Here is a 22,446-nt window from a genome sequence, read left to right on the forward strand (position 1 = left end):
CGGGCGGCCCTTTCTGATTTCACAGGGCGTGCAGGCTGAAACCCTGCAAGGGAGGGATCTTTCCTCTTCACTCTGTGCACCGTGCCAGGCTCTCCATGCTCCGGAGGGCAGCCAGTGAGGTCTGCCCCCAGCTGCAGATTGGACCCTATCATTCTCCACATGCAGGTTTGAATACGCATGAGAGTCATTGGGGAGTTTGTCAAAATGGGGAGGCCTGGGAGTCTGTGCCTCTAACCAGCTCTCTGAGTCCGAGGATGCTGGTCCGTGGACCCTACTTGAAGCAGTGATGCACTGGAGGAGCGGTTTTCTGCCCTGCAGATCCAGAACCCCAGAGGAGCGGCAGCCTCCGAGATGGGCAGCTTAGAGCGCTTACAAACCAACGGCCCAGGGGCCAGATCTCTGCCTCCTACCTGGCGTGGAAAAGAACGTTCTTGGGACACAGCCACGCCCAGGCGTTTTCCTGTTGTCTGTGGCTGCTTTTGAGCATCAGGGGCCACGATCAACTCATTCCCACAGAGACTGCAAGGCTGTGCACCGGGACTCTGAGCCATGTGAAGAAGGAGGGCTTAGAGACACAGGAAGCTGGCGATTCGTTCACCCTGGGTCTGAAGGCCTGAAGATCTGGGGCCAATGGTGTTGGTCTGGACGCCCAGGGCCCAGAGCTCCAATGTCCATGGCGGCCACAAAGAACAGTGTCCCAGCCCCAGCGGAATGCGCCGGGAGAGCCCCTCTGCCCCTCTGATCTACTGGGGTCCTGAGTGAATCTGGGGTGCCCATCGCCTTGGATGTGCCCACTCAGCCCATCAATATAGATGTGAATTTCCTCCAGAAATGCCTTCCCAGGCACACCCAGACATAACGTCTCACCACCGGCCTGGGCACCCCTTAGCCATCACCGCCAGGCTATCCCGTTCGGTCCTCACAAGAACCTTGTGGGCGAGCTGTGACGGTGATGCCAGTGTTAAGAAGCAGTGCCCTGCGCAGTGACTGGCAGCTCCGAAGACCTCAGCAGGTGCTGAGGACAGATGGCCTGAGGCACAGAGAGGATGTGATCCAGGCACGTCGCACAGCGGGTTAGGGCAGGAGCTGGAACCTGAACCCATGTCTTCATGGTCACAGTGAGTGACCTGTCCCTGGGGGCACAAGGCCTGCTCCTCCCCAGTCGCCTTGACTGGCAGGCAGCCTGCTGGGTGCTGGGCTCAGAGCTGGGAGCTTGGAAAGGGATTCTTGCCTATTCTTGCCCACCCATCCTCTTCCCAGCTGGGCTTCTGCTCCAGCTAGAGCTGGAAGGCCCAGCCTGCCAAACCCTGGGAACAGAGACTCCTCTGATGGGGCGACTCCCTGGGCCAACCAGCGACCCTGCCTACTTGGCAGCTGGGACAGACCAGGCTGTGCCCCCGAGTCCTTTCCCCCTTCTGTGGATTAATGGAGTAGAAAAGTTCACATTCTTGGAGAGGGGACTGGAGTGGAGCCTCTGGGGCCCGGGAAAGCCCCTCAGAGCCTGGAGACTGGACAAAGGGCTGTCAGCTCTGTGAGTGTCCCTGTGTCTGTGGGAGATCACGCTAGGTGGTGGGAGGCTGTGAGGACTGGCTTGCGGCACCTTTGCTCATGTGCCTGTGGGAGAGACACCATCCTTTGGCGGAGCTGGGCACCAAGGTGCTTGTGTCTTGCCAGCTCTGTGCCGAGACTGCGATGGGGTTTATGCTCTCCCAAGGTTTTCAGGACCACTTTGTCCTGGCCCCTGTGCTAACTGCATTGCTGGGTTGTCTCACCAAGCCTCGCCTCCACGCTGTGGCCTGGGAGGGATGATGATCCCAGCTTTATGAGAAAGGCTCAGAGAGCCTGGGACGTGTGCCCAAGGTGCACGGAGCTGAGACCTTGGGAGGGCCGGGCAGTCTGTGCCCACATTGTTACTTCCATCTTGACCACATACCCGACGGTATGGATTCATCCCTATGGAAACGAGTATTCACGGAGCACCTACTAACTGATCAATACAAGCAAAGCCCTTAGCAAAGTGGCCCACAGTAAGTGCTGTTTTTAAGTATCAGATTCCCTCATCATCATCATCATTGGTTATGTTCCAAGCACTGATTTGGTGTAGGCATTGGGGACTCAGAAGTGAGTGAAACATTCGAATCCCTCCTGACATAGTATGTCAGATGGCATAAGGACTCTAGAGAAAATAAAGCAGAGAAACAGGCAGTTAGGAGTGCTGGCCGCTGTAGGGGGTGCAATTTAAAATAGGGTGGTCTGGGAAGATCTTCCTGGCATTTTAGCCCCAGCCTGAGTAGGGGAGGGCGTGAACCGTGTGGCTGTATCTGGGAAGGAGCGTCCCAGAGGACACAGCCTGTGGGGTGGGAGACACACCATCTCCGAAGGCTGGGTGGGGCGGGTGACTGCAAAGGGAGGTCTGTGCTGTGTGTGCTCACGTGTGTGCACGTATGTGCAGCAGGCACCTTGAGTATGAGGCACTCGAGTTCAGGGGTATGCAGACTGGCCCAGGGCCTTCCCTCTGAAGGCTGTCTGTGCTTGGAGACTCCTCGCTGCCCGGGTGGGGCTCTGGATCACTGGGCCAACGCAGGAGGAGGACACAGCTCTGGGCCAAGGGGTGGACTTGCCCAGGTTTGCAGTTTGCTGATTGCTGATTTCCCCCAGAAACTGAAAATGGGGGCTGAGGCAGCAGCACGTGGCAGGCAGGTCAGCCTTCCCGCGGTCTGCGTTGGGACTTCACCCCACGTGGGTCTTCCTGCCAGGACACGGCCTCGGTGGGCAGCTCCACGTCCCTGCCTGCAGCCGTGAACTCGTCCCCCTCCTGCCAAGGTCATGTAACCGCAGCAATGGCCGAGACCCTGGCCGCCCTTGTGAATCTCCCAGGGAGCCTCCGAGAACCCCTGGCCCCGAGTGCCCCTCTGAGGGTGGACCAGGTGGCAGAGGTTTTGAAAACTTCGGGTGATTCCACTGTGCAGCCAAGTTCGAGCTATATTTTTTTAGGTATCTCCCTTTTAGAAAAACCCAAAAAGTTACTTGACAAGAAAATGTCAAGTCTCTTCTGGCTGTGGGGATTGTCGTCCTCTTTGACCTGTGTGAAGAGAAGAATTTTAAAGAAGAAAAAGATTTATTTTTTATTTATTTGAAAGCAGAGAGAGATCTTCCATCTGCTCCCCCAAATGGCTACAACAGCCACGGCTGGGCCAGGCTAAAGCCAGGAGCCAGGAGCTTCATCTGGGTCTCCCACATGGGTGCAGGGACCCAAGGACTTGGGCCATCTTCTACTGCTTTCCCAGGTGCATTAGCAGAGAGCTGGATCAGAGGGGTAGCAGCCAGGACTCGATGGGATGCTGGTGTCGCAGGCCGTGGCCCCAAAGAGACCAGTTTACCTCTGCTCAGTTCTTGGGGTAAAGGGTTTGCCCCAAGCGTCTTGAGCATTTGTGGTCTTTTATCTCCAAACCACATCCTCATGCCTTCTCCTGTGATATTCCTCCTAATTGTTCAATCTAGAGCTCTCTAAAAAAAAAAAAAAAAAAAAAAAAAAAAAGATTTATTTTATTTATTTGAAAGGAGGAGTTGGAGAGAGAGAGATCTTCTGTCCACTGGTCCACTCCTCAAATGGCTACAATGGCTGGGACTGGGCCAGGCTGAAGGCAGGGTCCTGGAACTCCATATGTGGGTGGCAGTGACCCAAGCGCTTGGGCCATCACCTGCTGCCTCCCAGGGTGCACATTAGCAGGGAACTGGCATCCAGAGGGAATCCAGGACTCAAGCCCAACACTGTAATGTGGCACGTGGGCGGGCATTCAGAGTGACGTCTTAACCGATCCACCGAGTGCCCACCTCGTACGGTTTACTTAGCTCACAGTTCTGCAGGCTGAAAGTGGCTGATGGGGCAGCCCCCTCTGGTAGATGGCATCGTGGTGGGCATGTATGCAGGCGGAAGAGACCCCACGGTGGGACAGGAAGCCAGAGAGCAGGGAGCAGTCGGGCTCGCTGCTATGTAACAGCCCCTCTCTCAGGGTCTAACGGGTTCACCAGCACCACTCATCCCTTCCTGGAGCAGAACTCCCACTGCCCTCATCACTTCCTACTAAGCTCCACCTCTTAGAGGCCCCAGCACCTCCCAGCATCCCCACACTGAGGACCAAGCTGCAGGACATGAACTTTTGGGGAACACTCTCCAGTCAGTGGCTAAGCCCTGAGCAAGGGTCCAGGCCGTGGAGCAAGTGGACGAGGAAGGGGTGAGGCAGCCTGAGGTCCTTGGCCCTAGGGGCACCTCAGCCCCCCGGCCGCAGCCCTGGCTGGTGGGGAACAGCACTGGGGAGCTAGCTGGGCTGGGTGGGCTGGTGGGTACCACTGGCAGCAGCTCCTCACCAGCTGACCACTGGTAATGTCCCTCCCTATTCTGCCCCTGCTCCCCAGTGGGGACATCTAGGTGGTTGGGTAAGAGGCTCCTTTCCAGGACAGGGCAATCCCAGGCCACGTGGCACCAGGCAGCATTTTTCATCTATATAAGGCTTCACTCTTGTATACCAGGCTGAGGTGGAGCTGCTGGCCTGCCCCTCCTCCAGGGCTTCCAAGAGGGGTGTCCCCCACTCGAGTGTTTACATGCCATTCACATGCTGGGCACAGGACATTCTTAGGAGATAATGTTTAACCAGCGTGTGGCCAGGGGAGCTCCTGAGGGCCAGGTGAGGGGCCAGCCTCCCTCCTAGGTGGGCTGTGAAGGCTGGGCACTTCCCCCCCAACACCCCCAACACTGCTGCCCACCTCAGCTCCACCGGTAGGAAGCGGGCAGTTTTTCATCCTCTCAGGGGAGCCATATGCTAGCTTTCTAGGACTTTTTCTTAGATAGGGAAGCTGGGACGGTAGTTGGTTTGGAGAAATTATATCTAAAGTAATTTCTTGGTACTTGTAGCGTATGGTTCCTACCTAGCTAGAAAGTTCTCCCCAAGAGACATTAATTTCTGAACATCTTACAGCTCAGGAAAAGGGGCAAATGATGTGACTGCACGCTCTGTGAAGGCAGGAACTGGCTGTTGTCTTTGTAGTACCCACCCCCCTCCAGAGTACCCACATTTTCATGTGCGATCAGTTTCCTCTACGTAAGAATCAGAGGGCAGGGCCGTAGCTCTGTTCCTATCTGTTCTTATCTGTCAGGGCACACAGAATCACTGGGGAACTGGTTAAAACCTAGGCTTCCAGACCCCACGTGGCTCATGCATTCTTAGAATTAACCCTTGTTGTGCTACTACTACTAAGAGGATTGCTAGATTTAACAAGCGAAAATGTGGGATGTTAAAGATGAGTGTCGGATCAAACACCGACATATTTACTGTCAGTATTTCTCAAGTAATCACGGAGACGTTGAGCTGTGTATCTACCACAGACAGCGTGTCCTGTGGACAGTAACGTTTATTTCTTGCAGTCCAGGGTGCCAGTGTGCTTGGGTTCTGGGTGGGGGCTCTTTTGGACTGCAAACTGCCAGCTTCTCATTGTCTCTTCACATGGTGAGAGTGAGGCAGCTCTCTGGCTTCTTTTGTTAATTTATGTTTTTGCAATTTGTTCATTCAAGAGGCAGAGAGAGACAGAGAAATCTCCCATCTGCTGGTTCACTCCTCAGATGTCCACGGTGGGCAGGAGTGGGCAGAAGCTGGGAACCAGGAAGTCAACCCAGCTCTCCCAGGGGGGTGGCAGGGACCTAGTGACTTAAGTCAGCACTGCTGCCTCCCAGGGTCTGTTGGCAGGAAGCTGGAGCTGGGACTTGAACCCAGGCTCTCCAGTGTGGAACAGAGGTATCTTAACTGCTAGGTCAAATGCCTGCCTTGGGTGTCTTTGGTGGGGGCACAGATCCCATTCATGAGGCCTCTACTCCGATGACCCAATCACCTTAGGAAAACCCCTAAATGCCAACATTGGAATCAGTAAATGAGTCTTGGGGGGCCACACTCAGTCCATCACAGGGCACACGCTGCAGAGTGCTTTGTGGCTTGTCTGAAATTGGGACCTACCGAGCTGTCTGCATTCTGTCATCAGTAATCTTTCCTCATTCGCTTCCCCAGCACCCCGCCCCCTTCTCCAGACCCCATGTTTTGATGAGGGACCTTTCCAACCAGGGCTCCACCTGGAAGGTCTTGGAATGGGGACTTCAGAAAGTTTGTGGAAAATGTATATTATGAAAAACTATTTTTTTCTGCATGAAAATAAACATTTTTTTTTGACAGGCAGAGTGGATAGTGAGAGAGAGACAGAGAGAAAGGTCTTCCTTTGCCGTTGGTTCACCCTCCAATGGCCGCCATGGCCAGCATGCTGCGGCCGGCGCACCACGCTGATCCGATGGCAGGAGCCAGGTGCTTCTCCTGGTCTCCCATGGGGTGCAGGGCCCAAGCACCTGGGCCATCCTCCACTGCACTCCCTGGCCACAGCAGAGAACTGGCCTGGAAGAGGGGCAACTGGGACAGAATCCAGTGCCCCGACCGGGACTAGAACCCGGTGTGCCGGCGCCACAAGGCGGAGGATTAGCCTAGTGAGCCGCGGCGCCGGCCGAAAATAAACTTTTAAATCCACTTTCTACAAGCTTTTTGAAGTCTCATGAACTCCTCATTCTCTATACGGACGGAGTAGAAGTGGTAGGAGATATTTGCAAGCCGTCCTCTTGTTGGTGGACACGCTAAGCAAAAAAGAGCAGGTTATCTCAAGCTGTGACCCCACCGAGGGGTCACTGGTGGAGCCGGTGAGGGGGCTGGCTCCCTGAGTGGCACCGAATCTTCCGGCAAATGAAGGTGTGAGCTCCTCCTCGGCATGGGTCACACCAGCCCACCCCTCCAGATATGGGGGCCGTCGGGGCCAGGTGTCACTCATGGGCTTGGCAGGAGCAGAGAGCATACAGCCTTGCCCTTGGGTCTCACCGAGGCTGGGGGAGCCTTAGGACAGTCTTGGGGTCAAGTGTGCGACTTGATGAGTTTTCACCGAGGAAACCTACACCCAGATCAAGATGTGCGACATTCCCGGTCCCAGAGCTGCCTCTCTCCTGCCTTCTTCCCAGGACTTGGGTTTTCATAAACTGTAGCGTACGGGGGCAGCATCACACTGGGGACAGTGTTCCTACAGGTAAGTAGGTAGCTGTGTGTCCTTCCCACCTCCGATTTTCATCCTCGCTCGCTCTCTCTCCCTCATTCCCTGACCTACTTATAAGAAAGGTGGACCCGAGATTGTGAAAAGATACCAGCTCCGATTAAATCACATCATGCCGGCTTTACACGTTAGCTTGGTTTGGTCATTTGTGTTCATCTTCAAGGTGTATGATTCCTGCATCTTCGGCCCACTGAACACTGCTTGGCCAACACTGGAGGGTCAGAACTAAGCTCTCGGGGGACTTGCCTATCCCCAGTATCCGTAGCACCCTGATAACCAGACGTACCTGAGGCTGCTTCCCAGGGTCAGCTTGGGATGAGTGAGCGAGGTCTCTGTCCCATGGCCGCTCAAGGTTGGAGGTCAAAGTTCAGGCAGCAGAGCCGAGGCTGCCTGAGTTGGCCTCACTGCCTCCACGCCCCGAGGGGCCTGGTGGGTGGTGACGGCCCTGTGTCCCCCACCCCCCGTCCCCCCCGCAGACGCTGCAGGAGATCTTTCAGGCAGAGAACACCATCATGCTGCTGGACAGGTCCATCATGGCCAAGGAGTGCCCGCTGAAGGTGGCGCAGAGCAGGCTGGAGTGCCGCACGCGGCGGCCCAACGTGGAGCTGTGCAGGGACATCCCGCAGTTCAAGTGAGTGGCAGGGGCCGGGGCGGGGGCGGCCCTAGGATCTGGGAAGGAAACCCAGGTCTGAAACACGGGCCCCTGTGCTGCCGGGACATCTAGTCCCACGGGTCTGGGGAGCCCTGGGCAGGCTCTGGGGTTCAGGGTCCAGGGCACTGTCCCTGGGAGGTCCACCGGTCGGCGCTGCTGCTGCTTTTAAAGGATTTATTTATTCGAAAGTTAGAGTTAACAGAGAGAGATCTACCATCTGCTAGTTACTCCCCAGATGACTGCAATGGCTGGGGCTGGCCCAGAGCAAAGTCAGGAGCCAGCAACTCCATCCGAGTCCCCCACGTAGGGGTCAGGGACCCTAGCACTGGGGCCATCATCCTCTGCTTTCACAGGCGCATTAGCAGGGAGCTTGATCAGAAGTGGAGCAGCCAGGACTTGAACCGGCGCTCCTATGGGATGCTGGCGTGGCAGGTGGCATTTAACCCAGGGTGCCACACCACCAACCCTGGTGGCATCTTCTTCCTTCCTCGGTGAGGCATGGTTCTGTAGCTGCCCTGTCCTGGGAGCCCAGGAGAGCCGAGACGCCAGCCTCCCAGGCAGGCTCGTGGCCTCTGCCCTTGGTGGCGTCGCCTCCTCTCTCCAGGATCTCATGAGGGAGACGCCCGGCCTGTGCTCCCTGTGCTTCCACCCCCACGACCACTGGGACGAGCCCGAGTCCTTCCTCTTCCACGTAAAGGATCCCTCCCGTCCTGCTTAGTGGAGGAGGCAAAGCCTGCCTCAGAGGACAGAGCTGGGGAAGCTCGTGCTGGCCTCGACAGCGTGTGGTGAGCGTGGGCTCGGGGACCCACACCCCTCCTTAGCTTCCACCAGCCACCAGCGGGGCCCGGTGTGCCTTGGCTTGCACGTGCACCCTTCCCATCTCCGCCTCTGTCTTCACACAGCCTTCTCTCCCCGTGTGTCTCAAATCCCCTCTCTTCTCTCACCAGGAAAGCAGTTACTGGATTTGGGGTCTGCTCTACACTCAGGATGATCTCATCTTGAGATCTGTAGTTTAGTTATGTCTTCAAAAACCCTGTTTCCAGTGACATCCGTTCACAGGCCCTGGGGGCTAGGACTTGGATAGATCTTTTGGGTGTACCCTGTTCAACACACTCTGCCTAGATATCAACCAGCTAGCCTTGCTCCTGCCTCTACTCTGGCTCCCCACAGCAGCCTGGAGGTTGTCCCCAAACTTGCATTAGCACATCACGCCCTGCGTCAGCACCCCCACCCCCCATACGGCTTCCCTGTGCACTGAGAAGTATATCCAGGGCCCTTAATTTTTCTCATTCTCTTCTTTTTAGAAATGTGTTGTCCAATTTGGTAACCACTATCTGCAAGTGGTTATTGCAATGGAATTTAAATGATTTAAAATGAAATTCATTAAATCAGTCAATCAACTCGATCCAGTGACCACATGTCAAGTATTCGTTACCCTATAGGACCCGTGGGTTCCACGCTGGGCCATGCAGACAGAACGCTTCCCGCGTTACAGGAAGTCCTGTCCGACAGCTGCTGTAGTCTTTTCCCTCTTGGTCATCACATGGCCAACTCATGCTCAGCCTTCTGTGCCCCAGAGCCCTTCCTTTCTGGAGTCTTTGCAGGGTTACCTGGAGGTGGAGCCTCAGGTGGGGGTGGGGGGAGAAGCAGGAGAGGGGAGCCCAGCTCTGCTAATCCCATGGGCGACTCCGGGGCACCAACTGCACCATAGAGTTGTTCCCACCTGCGGCAAGTGCTGGCCTTTGGTGTCCCTGTGTCCATCAGCCATTGGCTATGAGCCACGTGGGGCGGCTCTGATCGGCTAAGAGCCATCGGGCCCAAGAGCCTTCTGCAGCCAACATGCAGCAGTGGGTGGTGCCCCAGCCCATAAGGCTCCAAGAGTGGCCACTGTGTCTAAACGAGGCTGACCCTGTTAGCCTGGTTTTTAAAATTGTGATAAAATACACATAAAATTTGCCGTCAGGGCACTTAGTACATCTGTGATGTGTGACCACCACCTCAATGTAGTTCCAAAATATTTTCATGACCCTAAAAGGAAATCCCATACTCATTTAGCAATCCCCACCCAGCTCCTGGTAACCACTGGCCTGCTTTCTGTCTCTGTGGATTTATTTGAAAGAGAGGGAGAGAGGCAGAGAGAGACAAAGGGAACTCTTCCATCGGCTAGTTTATCCCCCAAATGGCCAAAATAACTGGGGCTGGGCCAGGCTGAAGCCAGGAGCTCCATCCCACGTGGTGGCAGAGGCCAAGCACCTGGGCCATCTTCCGCTGCTGTCCCAGGTGCATTAGCAGGGAGCTGGATCAGAAGTGGAACAGCAGGGACTTGAACCTGTGCTCATATGGGACGCTGGCATCACAGGCAGCAGCTTTACCCACTGCACCACAGCGGCAGCTCCTGGACATCCCATAGAAATGCAGACACACGATATGTGGCCTTTTTGTCTTGGGTTGCTTTCTCTGAGCCTGATGTCCTCAATGTCCACCCGTATCGTAACATGGGTTGGTATTTCATTCCTTTTTGTTACAAGTGGCTGAATCCTATTTTACAGTACAGATTGGCCACATTGTGCTTATCCATTCATGCATCCATGCACATTTGAGTTGCTTTTACCTTTAGGCTGCTGTAGATAGTGTCACTGTGAACACCCGTGTGTAGGGTTTGGTTTGTGCACCTGCTTTCAGTTCTGGGTATGGACTGCCAGCCTCTATACCAAGCCCGTGTTTAGCTTCTGAGGAACCCCCAGAGCGATTTCACATCCTGCTGATTTCCCCTCGGCACTCTTCGCTGGGTGCCTCTGTGGTGCCTTTGTCCCCTTGTAGGCTGAGCCTTGTCTGTCTCGCTCACGGCGGCTGTCTCCCAGCACTGAGCTCGGTTCCGCCCACGCGGTGGATGCCTCGGTGTTGAGTGGCCGAGTCAACCGTGCCTTCCTCCCCGCCCTCGCCCCAGGCTCGTGAACGAGGTGTTCACCATTGACGACACCCTGCAGACCCTCAAGCTGAGGCTGCGGGAGACGCAGGACACGCTGCAGCTGCTGGTGATGACCAAGTCCCGGCTGGAGCACGAGCTGGCCATCAAGGCCAACACCCTCTGCATCGACAAGGACAAGTGCCTGGGCATGCGCAAGACCTTCCCCAGCAGCCCGCGCCTCGTGGGCTACGCCTGAGCTGCCGCCGGCCGAGCACCCCGTGCCACACCGGGTCTTACGCAGCGCGAAGTCTGAAAAAGCCACAGAGCAAAATGGAAGTTTCAGTTTTTCCCTTTCCTTCTGTAATGAACTATATTGTGCCCAAAATAAATGTGCCCAAATCAGAAGATTCCAGAAGTCTGTCATTGCTGCACTCTGACCTTGTGGCAGACCACGCCCCTTCCCCGCCATCCCATTGACTATGTTGAGCATCTCCAGGGACGGGAGAGGCCACACTTCTTCCTTTGCCTTTTTTTTTTTTTTTTTGACAGAGTGGACAGTGAGAGAGAGACAGAGAGAAAGGTCTTCCTTTGCTGTTGGTTCACCCTCCAATGGCCGCCATGGCTGGCACGCTGTGGCTGGCGCACCGCGCTGATCTGAAGGCAGGAGCCAGGTACTTCTCCTGGTCTCCCATGGGGTGCAGGGCCCAAGCACTTGGGCCATCCTCCACTGCACTCCCTGGCCACAGCAGAGAGCTGGCCAGGAAGAGGGGCAACCGGGACAGAATCCGGCGCCCTGACCGGGACTAGAACCTGGTGTGCCGGCGCTGCAAGGCGGAGGATTAGCCTAGTGAGCCGCAGTGCCGGCCCTTCCTTTGCCTTTTTAAAACCTGTTTGTCCATTTAGGAGCACGGTGTGAACTCTGGTATCCAGAAATTGAACACTACAGCTCAGCGTGCAGAGCCCAATTCTTGCCACTTCGCTGTGCTCTGGCCTTGAACAAGTGAGCTGAGTGCTATCATCCATGAGGGAAGATCAGAGGTGATCATCAGTGGTGTAGGGCAAGGAAACAATAGATTTGCTGTCAGAAGCCCCAATCCCAGCTTTGACCTGGAAGGCAACAGGTGAAGGCTCAAGTCCTTGGGTCCCTACCACCCATATTGGATACCCAGAGCAGTTCTAGACTCTTGGCTGCAGCCTGGCACAACAGAGAGCCTGGAAGAAGCAATGCCAAGTGCATCGCAGGAGTGGGGACGTTCAGGGGTCCATTGCCTGGCGAAGTTGGGTGGACGAGGAGAGCCACTGGTGCCACTGACCAGGGCACACTTGTGGCTGCACACTTTTGGAAAGCGAATTGGCAAGAGGCATCAACAGCCCTCAAGATAGCCACCCTCCCCGATTTCTGTGTGCTCCCTTTTTTCATGAGTAGACGGGGCGTATGCATTTGGGGAGTGAGGCCCCTTTGAGGCTAAGTGCCCTTGTCAAACCCCATCTTTCCAAGGCCCTTGTGACATCCAGTTGACATTGCCGGTGACATTAACCTCCGTCCCTTAGGTGAGGTGGTGTCTCCCAGGACTCTGCTAGGAAGTTGCTCTTTCCCACATTCCTACTCCAAGGAAAATGCACGCTAAATCCTGGGCAAGTCTTCTCTTACATGTGCTCAGGTGCTGTTAACATGACACTTTGGTTGCCTGCGTCTCCTATCAGAGTGCCCGCATTTAAGTCCCCTCTAATCCAGCTTCCCGTTAACGCACACCCTGGCAGGCAGCAGGTGACGGCCCAAGTACTTGTCTCCCTGTTGTGCACGTGGGAGGTATGCACGGAGTTCCAGGCTCCTGGGTCTGCAGCGTCAGACAGTTGAGTTGGGAAGGTGCCTGGACGCAGCGAGCCTCAGCCTCCTGGTCTGTGGAGTGGCCCCCTGCCACGAAGACCCCAGGGAAGGCTCTGATTCCTCAGGAAGGGGTCCTTGAGCCCCCGTGAGCACCGAGACATGCGTGGAAAAGGTGCCGTATCTCTGACAGCATGTAAACTATTACTGACTGGTTTGTGGATGCCGTTGCGCTCACCGAGACATTGTTGGTGCTGACCTCAGTTGGTCTCGATTTTTCTTGAAAATATGGAGATGGAGGCCTCCTGTGGAGAAGGCGGGCTTCTCACCTGCTGCTGTTTAAAGCAGGTGGTGGGATAACCCCGTGGCGTGGCTCGGGTGGTGAGATAACCCCGTGGCGTGGCTTGGGTGGTGAGGTAACCCCGTGGCATGGCTCGAGTGGTAAGATAGCCCTGTGGCGTGGCTCAGGTGGTGAGATAACCCCGTGGCACGGCTTGGGTGGTGAGATAACCCCGTGGCATGGCTTGGGTGGTGAGATAACCCCGTGGCGTGGCTCGGGTGGTGAGATAACCCCGTGGCATGGCTCGGGTGGTGAGATAACCCCATGGCATGGCTCGGGTGGTGAGATAACCCCGTGGTGTGGCTCGGGTGGTGAGATAACCCTGTGGCATGGCTTGGGTGGTGAGATAGCCCGTGGCACGGCTCGGGTGGTGAGATAACCCCGTAGCACGGCTTGGGTGGTGAGATAACCCCGTGGCGTGGCTCGGGTGGTGAGATAACCCGTGGCATGGCTCGGGTGATAAGATAACCCCGTGGTGTGGCTCGGGTGGTGAGATAACCCCGTGGTGTGGCTCGGGTGGTGAGATAACCCTGTGGCATGGCTCGGGTGGTGAGATAACCCTGTGGCATGGCTTGGGTGGTGAGATAGCCCGTGGCACGGCTTGGGTGGTGAGATAACCCCGTGGCATGGCTCGGGTGGTGAGATAACCCTGTGGCATGGCTCGGGTGGTGAGATAACCCCGTGACGTGGCTCGGGTGGTGAGATAACCCGTAGCATGGCTCGGGTGGTGAGATAGCCCGTGGCGTGGCTCAGAGCCGCCCTTTCCTCCTGCACCTGGCTTCTGATTCGGGCTCCGCTCTCTGCCTGTGCTGCCCTGGGTGAGCAGCATCACCCTTCTGAGCCTGAGTGTCCTCCTCCATCAAGGGGGCCACAACATGCTTTTCACAGGGGGACTGTGAGAACCAAGATGACTCCGTCTACAGGGGCATTCAGCAGGATTTTCGGACCCACATCCCACGTTTACTGAGTGTGGCTGGCTCTGTGCTAGGCAGGTCAACAACGACCCCCATTTTAAACTCCATGCAGCCCTGGGGCAGGGAGGTGGACATGAATGCACAGAGAGGTTCAGGAACGTTCCCAGAGCTGCACAGTAAATAAGCACTGAGACAGGATTTAAACCCATTCTTGCCTCCGGGGTCTGAACCTCTGACTGCAGCTTCCCAAATCAAAGGGAAGCTATTGCTTAAGGTGGACCCAAGGTCCAAAGGGGGCCCAGCAAGACCACTGGCAAAATGTCAGCCCATCAGAAGCAGCTGAGGGAGAGAGAACCCTTGGCTTTGTCACGGGGCAGCAGGCTGGGGCAGATCTCTGTGTTTTCCTGAGGAGAGCATGACGAGAACAACCGGAGACAGCAGCTCCAATGCTTGGAAGGTGCTGGGCGCCTTGCGCCATCTTGTTGCCATGCCAGCAACCCTCCTCTGGAGCACGGGCTGTGCCCGCCCATTTTGCAGATGAGGAAACTGAGGCACAGAGAGTCTCGGACCCAGCCAGGGTGAATGGCATGGGCCTCCGGTGCTCAGGCCCCCCACCACCCAGGTGCCCCCCACCCCCGGCACTGGCACTCCTACTGGCCCATCCCCCACTCCTGGGCGACCAGGCGCCGGGAGGGAGGCGGCTGCATTTTTTTGCCTTGCCCAGAAATGTCAGTGCGTCACCCTCACACAAAGTCCTGGCTGTTTGCTCCTGTGGTTCCCCGGGAGACCTCGACAAGAGTCCCCTCACGCTGGCTGGGGGCTGGGGGCTGGGGCTGGGGGCTGGGGGAGGGGAGACAGGAGGCAGGTTCAAAGCACACAATTGAAATTCCTACGGGACCATGTGGAGTCCTGTAGTCCTCCCCGAAAAACAAACAGAACATTCCTGGTCTGGGTACGGGGCTGGGGGCTGGGGCTCCAGCCTCTCGTGCCACGTGACCCCAGGCGTGCTCCCCAGTGGAATTCTGTGTCCTGGAGGTGGCCCGCCCTGCCCTCCTCCCCACCCAGCAGTGCTGCTTGGGATTCCTGGCGCTCCTCTGTTGGGGGGGGGGGGGTGGTGTCCATGGGGAGCAGAGCCCAGGATAGCCCGAGCAGAGGCTGTGCCAGAGGCTGCTGGCCTGGCCCCGCCCGTGCCACATGGCTGGCCGGTTTAGGGCTGGCAGTGCGCGTGTGCCCTGGGTGAGGTGTCACAGTTGCCCACAGCTCAGCCCAGGCTCATGTGGTCTCGGTGGTCTTGGAGGATGAGAAAGAACCAGGAGCTGAGGATGCGGGAGAGAGACACGGCTGCCCAGGCGGTCCTGACCTGAGAGGCAGGCCTGGCGGGCCAGACACTGGGCTTGCTCTCGGGGCATGGACAGCGATGGTTTGGTGGGCCCAGGGGTCCCCTTTGTGTGATGAAAATGGTTTGGACCTCGACAGAGGCGATGGTTGTACAGCGCTGTGAATATCACTGACTGCATAGGTTCAAACGTTGGTTTTATGTCGTATGCACTCCCCTCTATTAGAAACAGAGAGGGAGGATTCTCCCGCCTTTCTCCAACCTTATCTAGACTTTTCTGGAACTTTTCATCCGATACAAGAAAACGCATTGGTGCGAAATTTGTAAGTTATCTGGGGAATGTAGACAGCAAGTGAACACAAAAATGTGCCACTGTAGGAGGCCCTGGCCCCCGGGGCCTGCAGAGTCCATACCCCACCCCACCCCATCCCACAGGCGCCTTTACCCTTTGCCCCTGGCTTTTCTCACTCTCAGCCCAGCACTGCCTGGTCACCTCCTGTGGGTGCCGTGGGCTTCTGTATCCTGCCATTCCTATGGGTCTCCCAGGCCAGGCGACAAAGTTTTACCTTCTTTGGGGCCTGGCAGGAGATTGAAGAGGGCTCACTCCCTGTGTGCCACCCAAATGCCAGAGCCTTGCTTTTCCCATCTGTAAAATGGGGGCAGTGGTAACAGTCTCTTCACAGGGACTGCACAAGGGGGTTGGGGGTGATATTCGGGCCACGGGCAACCCCCAGCTCCACACAGACAGCTCTACTCTGAGCGCGACCTCCAGGCCTGGGCAACCCAGGACTGCGGGCCCACACCCAGAGCCCGGGAGCCTGTGAGGTGCGCTTGGTGTGGGGGCTCCTGACTGCCACCCAGGAATGAGAGGAAGGGAGGGCGTGAGACCCCAGGAGAGTATGGAAGGGGCAGGCACTCCAAGGGGACTTGGGTTTTCCCCAAAATGGTCTCAGGGGCATTGTCATTGGACCAAAGGCTGGGGAGCGTTCTTTCCCTCCCAGGCGACTCCCCTGGATTCCCGGAATCTGGTCCAGGAGCCTAAAATCTAATCAAAGAAGAGATAGTGAGCTGGCTGGGTGGGTGGCCGCGTGCAGGTGGAGAGATGGCAGATAGAGTGACCTCAGCGGCTGGGCCTGCCCCTCATAATTGCATGCAAAGGAGGCCCATTCTGTAGCTCCATCCCCCAGCGCTGTGCTGTGCCCCCAGCATCCCGCGGGCACTGCCCACCTGTCTTCCCACTATGTCCTTCTACCCCTGCCCTGCCCTGTGGGACTGAGGACCCCCCACTCCCCCTGACCCCTTCAGTCTGCCCAGTATGCGAGGAGGAGGCAGGAGAGCCGGCCTCGGGCAGGTGCAGCCAAGGGGCACACTGTTCCTCAGCTTCTTGGCAGGTGAGCTGTCCCGGCCGGAGGAGGTGGGTGGAGTGTGTGGGGGGTCCTGGCACGCGGCATGTGGGGTGAGGGTGCCCCCAGGCTTGGCAGCGTGGCTGGAAAATAGTTTTACCCTGGGGCTGCCCACCAACTGCAGGTGGGAACGGAAACCAGATCTGGAACTTTCTGTCTGCCAAGGCCTGGGAGAGACGCTGAGCTGGGCCTCCCGGCCCCCCCTCCTCCCTCTACCCGCAGGGGCCAGGGCCCACAGGAGCAGAGAATCGGGAGAGAAGCCTGATTGTGTGGGGCCAGAAGGCTGAGTGTGTGCCTGTGCTACATGGGGCACATTCTTGCACAAAACCCTCCCAGGGCTCCCCCGCTCCCGTGCACTGTAGTTCCAGGCCCTGCTTACTGAACTCGGCCTGCCCACCACAGGGCCTTTGTACATGCCGTCCCCTCTCTGGCTGGCAGCGCCCCCATCAGTTCTTCGGCAAAGCCTTACCTGAGCTGCCCTGGGCCCTCAGCCGCCTTCCCTGCCCAGTATCTCGCTCAGTGTGGTTCCCTCTCCTTAGCACCTTTGCTGCCCCAACTTCCTCCACAGGAGTCACAGGAGGTTTTTTTGAAAAACGCAGACTCCTTGGCCCTTTCCAGTCCCTGGAACCAGAAACTCCAGGCAAGGGGTCTGGGCCCCTGACACGCACACAGGGCTGCGCGTCCCACGGTGGCCCTGTCCTCCCCTTAGCTCTGCACCCCTACCTGCAGCACCGCGTCTGCCGCAAGACAGGGCCCCTGAGTTGAACGGGTGGCTGGAGAACAAATGCAGTGAGTCGTAGTAACTCTAACTCAGTTCCAAGGACTCACATTCCCCGGTCTACTCACAGTTGACATGCAGGAAGAATCCAGATGGATAGACCAGGCCCCTGGGAGCTGGAGCTGAGAGGGAGGGGACAGGCTTTTAATAAAGCCCAGGCAAAGGGTAGATGTTGTGGCACAGTGGCCAAGCTGCTGCCTGGGACACCCACATCCATGTCCGGGTGCTGGGGTCCAGTCCCGCTCTGCTTCCAGTCCAGCTTCCTGCTAATGCGCCTGGGAAGGTGGCAGGTGATGGCCCAAATACTTGGGTCCCTGCCGCCCATGTGGGAGACCTGGATGGAGTTCCTGGCTCTTGGCTTCAGCCTGGCCCAGCTCCAGCTCTTGTGGGCACTTGGGGAATGAACCAGCAGATGGAAGATCTCTCTCTCTCTCTCTCTCTTTCGTCTCTCCCTCTGTCACTCTGTCTTTCAAGTACATTTTAAAAGTTTGAAGGAAAAAAAATTAGGATAAGTGAATCATTTTAAAAACATCCCAGGTGGAGACTGGGACTGAGGCAGGCTTGGGAGGAAGACTTTGCCCTGCACGGGAGCCCCAGGCAGAGGACACAGTGTCCTGGGGACCAGCGGAGGGGTGGCCACTGTCCCCAGTTCATCTGGAGACACAGAAGCTATTCACACCTGCATGGGGCGGAGGCCCTAGAGAGAGGACAGGGTGGTGACAGCAAACACAACAGTGGCACCCCACCATGTGCGTGAGGCTCAGGTGACCCACACAGGGCACTACGCCCTGCCCCACCCCTAGTCCCCCCTGGTGGGGTGCTTGGCATGGGACAGCGCCTTCCTCCCCTCAGTGTCCCGGGTTCAGGCAGGCCCCCTTCTGCCAGTCTCTCCAGAAGGCAGCTCTCACACACATCTCCATTCCGGGATGGAAGACATCACCGCTGCCTAGGCGGGTGGCGGGGGTGCTGGGGCCCCTCTGTCTGATGCAAGAGCGTTAGGGTGAGGAGGAGAGGGCGGGGGGCAACAGGGGGAGCCAGAGCCTCCCACCCCCACCCCGCTCTCCTGGCTCCTGCCTCTGCACCCTGCAGGCCTGGCACCCACGAGGCTGCTGCTTGTATTTCAGGATTTTGAACTTGGCAGGACGCCCTGGAGGTTCAGTCCTAGGGGGCAGGGAACGGAGGCTCTCCCAGTGCCCTGCCCAGGCTGGGCTGGGCTGGGCTGGGCTGGGCTGGGGAGCCTCTCAGAGATCAAACACACGTGCCTGCACCCAGGCCTGTGGAGCCTGCCTAGGCCCTGCCCGTGATGAAGGGTGGAGGGCCGGCCGGGTATGCAAAGCAGAGGTGGGGGCGGGTGGCCCTGAGGGGTGGCTGTCAGGCCCCACCCCCGAGACAGGAGCGGCGTGGCTGAGAGCTGGGTGGGCTGCCCTGACACAAAGCCCTGTGTGTCTGGCCCCCACGCTGCTCTGCGGAACTGCCTGCGTGGCTGGGCACCCAGGGCTGCCACTGAGACCAGTGCCCCTGCCTGTTGGCTTCCCTGCACTGAGCAGTGGCCTCTGGGTGGTGACCGCCCGCCGGGGCAGCCAGGAGGCACCAGGGTGGACTTTGCCAGGCCTGGTAAACAGCACACAAGAGGTGAAAATAGGCTGTGAAGTCTGGGGCTGACTGGGTGAGGGTGTGGGGGCGGGGGAGTGTGCTGGGCAGGCCGGGACGTGTCCTGCGCGCTCTGCAGCAGGCGTCCCCTGAAACCAAGAACTCACAGCCCACTCAGCAGCCCAGCTTCCCAAGACCAGCCTCAGCCCCACCCTTCCCCTTCCAGAGCCGGTTCCCAGCCCGGGTGGGTCCCGGCATGGAGGCCACAGGGAATCCGGCCCCCAGGATTTCCAACGACACCAGGCAGCTGGACAAGTCTTTGGCAAGGGGGCTCTGGGCTGGGGTCCCACCGGGCCAGAGGGATGAGGTGTGGTCCCTGTGTGGGGCGGAGCAGACAGGGGCCCGGGAGGGGGCAGGGCCTGGCAGCTGCACCCTGGGGGGACTCTGCCCCCTTGATCTGGGGGTCTTAAACAGGGCCAACTTCTGAGCAGCTGCCCAGGCCCACGCTCGGAACGGCCCCTGCACAGCGCGCAGCACCCTGCCGGTGTCACCTTGACATTCTGCACGCTTTTCGGTGAGGGCCTCTACATTTCCAGTTTGCGCTGGGCCCTGACTTTGCCTGGTCTTAAAACTCCAGGCCAAAGGCACAGCGCTAGAATTTCTGTTTAGGGGGAGCTTCGAAGTCAAACGCTTGGCGGAAGTGAAGGGCGGGCAGTTTATGCTGAAGCCGCCCTTGGGTGCTGACAGCACCAGCTTATTCTCAGTGCGCTGTATGTGTACGCTGGTCACTGTTCTAGACGCTTGAGTTGAGTTAGCTCATTTAATCCTCTTCAACCAGAACACGTGTTATTCCCGTGTTCACGGAACAGGAGACTGAGGCTTATTGGTCAAAGTTAAAAACGTGGCCGAATCAATGCTGGGTGGCCTGGCTTCCCGGCTCTTTACCCTCTCCTAACTCTCCTGTTATTTATTTATTTAAGAGGCATAGGGGTTGGGGGAGGTAAAGAGAGAAAAAGAGAGAGAGAGAGAGAGGGAGGGAGGGAGAGGTGCTCCCATCTGCTGATTTATTCCCCAAATGCCTGCCATGGCCTGGGCTGGCCAGGCCAAAGCTGGAGCCGGGGACTCAATTCACGTCTCCCACGTGGGTGGCAGGGACTGGACCATTGAGCCATCAGAGGCTGTGCATTAGCAGGAAGCTGGAATTGGGAGCCAGAGCCAGGAATTGGAAGCAGGCGCTCTGACGTGGGTCGTGGGCATCTTAGCTACTGTGACGCCTAGGCCAAATGCACACTCCCACCCCTGTTCATTTATATGTAAGTTGTATTGATGTATTTGCATTGCTTCTTTGTGCTTGGAAGGCAGAGTGACAGAGGTGTCGGGAGAGGAAGGAAGGAAGGACGGAAGCGGGGAAGGGAGGGAGAAAGGGGAAAAGAAAGCGAGATTGAGATCTTCCACCTGCTGGTTTACTTCCCAAACAGCAGCACCGGCCGGCTCTGGGCCAGACCAAAGCCAGGAGCCTGGAACTCTACCTGGTCTCCCCCACGGGGGACGGGGACCCAAGTAGTTGAGTCACCACCTGCTGCTTCCCAGGGTGCATGTCAGCAGGAAGCTGGAAGGGACCCAGGAGCAGAGGCAGAACTGGGACTGAAACCCAGGCACTCTGGTACGAGCGCAGGCGCTGTGGGGCTTAGGCACTCCGCCGTGACGCCTGCCCGGCCACTTGTATCTAAGGTGGATTTCTGAGAAGACAACGTGTAGTGGGGCAGGTTGTGTTTCCTTGCATCCTGAAGTCTATTGATTGGTGTCTTTAGGTCAGGCACATGTGAGTGATTACTGATCCAGCTGGATTAAGAGCAGCCGCACTTGTACGGGTTGCTACTTGGTACGCTTGTTCTTCCTTTCGTTAATCTTTCCCTCTTTGTCTGCCTTCTCTGGCTTTGAGTGTCTCATTCCATTTTCTGATTCCATTTTCTCTCTTTTCTTCTTCTTCAAGATTTTGTTTATTTGAGAAGTAGAGTTACAGTCAGAGGGAGAGACAGAGAGAAACATCTTCCCTCCACTGGTTCACTCCCCAGTGGCTGCAATGACCAGAGCTGGGCTGATCCAAAGCCAGGAGATAGGAGATTCTTCCGGTCTCCCATGCAGGTGCAGGGGCCCAAGCTCTCGGGCCATCTTCTACTGCTTTCCCAGGCCATTGGCAGGGAGCTGATTGGAAGAGGAGCAGCCGGGACTAGAACCAGCGCCTATATGGGATGCCGGCACTGCAGGCAGAGGCTTAGCCCACTGTGCCACAGTGCTGGCCCCGATTTTCTCTCTTCTTTTTACATACGTTGTGTTGGTTGCCTTAGAGGTTTTGCATCCAAGGCCGCTTTCACACCCATGGACTGCTCGTGTGGCTCATTCATTTCCCGAGTCCTCACAGCCATACTAGGTGTGAGGTCCAGCCTCAGCCCCTTTTCACAGGGGGCCCCTGTTGGGAGGGGCGCTTAAGCAACCTGTCCAACTCACACAGCCACTGAGTGGCAGAGCTGAACTTTGACCTCCACTGTCCATCCCATGGAGGGCCAGCAGCCCGCCTGTGTTGAGTGGATGTGCTACATATCGTCCAAGGGAGCCAAGGTTTGTAAAGAGAATTTTACCCTCGTTTTCTGTGAGGTGTTCATTGACGCTGTTTTGGTCAGTATATTATTATTATGGGGGGCTATTGGAGACAAGGGGCACCAAGAAAGAACTGGGGTTCTGACTTGATGCATTAACTCCTCCCTGTCCTCCTGTGCCTCCCTAACGGCTCAGCGTGAGAGGGAGGGGCTGGCAGAGCCCGGGGCTGGGCCTGCCCTGTGTTGCAGAACCGCCCGCCAGGCGAGCCCAGTCTCTGATTCCCAGGCTGTCCGCTGAAGGCCAGGACTGGCTGGGATAAGGGGTTTCCTTGGTGAGGGCCGGAAGGGACATTCTGGGGACCCTCCCTGCCTGCCGGAGCCCGGAGGTCGCAGCACCCTTGGGGGTGGGCAGGAAGGAGCCACGCCCCGCTAGAATCCTTCCTTCCTGCTGCGCCCCCGGAGTTCCCACCCGGTTGGCAGAAAAAAGCGACCGGAGCCAGGGTCCTGGACGAAGCACCTGCTCCCGGCTCCGACCTGGCCACACCCCGGCCATCGTGGCCTTTTGGGGAGTGAACGAGCGGATGGAAGACCTCTCTTTCACCTTTCCTTTCAAAGAAATATATATGTATATATATTTAAAAGGACATTTCAAATTAGTGGGTAAAATGAATTATTCACAAAGTGGAGCAATTAGCTACATATTTTGCAGGACATGAAGTCAGATTCCTTCTTCCCATCACACACAGAAATATATCCCAGTCAGATAAAAGAACTAAGTAGTAAAAAGAGAACGTAGTGAAAAAAACGCAGGATATTTTTTATGTATTTGAGAGTGAGCAAAACCCTCCTTAACACGATGCAAAATCAAGAAGCCACAGAGGAAAATATTTCAGGCTTACTACATAGAAACAAAAACCCAAGCAGCCACAGACACCGTGGAGAAAGTGGGCCGGACTACGCTGACGGCAGAGACGT

The 22,446-nt window shown here is 57.1% G+C and overlaps 1 protein-coding gene across 1 annotated transcript in view; it reads left to right on the forward strand.

Annotated features, from left to right (window-relative positions):
* Positions 1 to 11,093, forward strand: part of TEKT5 (tektin 5) — a 39,062-nt gene extending 27,969 nt beyond the window's left edge. Inside the window, exons 6-7 of the mRNA XM_002711748.6 lie at positions 7,605 to 7,759; positions 10,728 to 11,093. Coding sequence (XP_002711794.2) covers positions 7,605 to 7,759; positions 10,728 to 10,944 — 372 coding nt within the window. The 3' untranslated portion in view covers positions 10,945 to 11,093. The remainder of the gene's footprint in view (positions 1 to 7,604; positions 7,760 to 10,727) is intronic.
* Positions 11,094 to 22,446: the final 11,353 nt, after the last annotated feature.

This window comes from Oryctolagus cuniculus, chromosome 19, assembly GCF_051225735.1.
Source record: "Oryctolagus cuniculus isolate XC-2025 breed Fujian yellow rabbit chromosome 19, ASM5122573v1, whole genome shotgun sequence".
NCBI lineage: Eukaryota > Metazoa > Chordata > Mammalia > Lagomorpha > Leporidae > Oryctolagus > Oryctolagus cuniculus.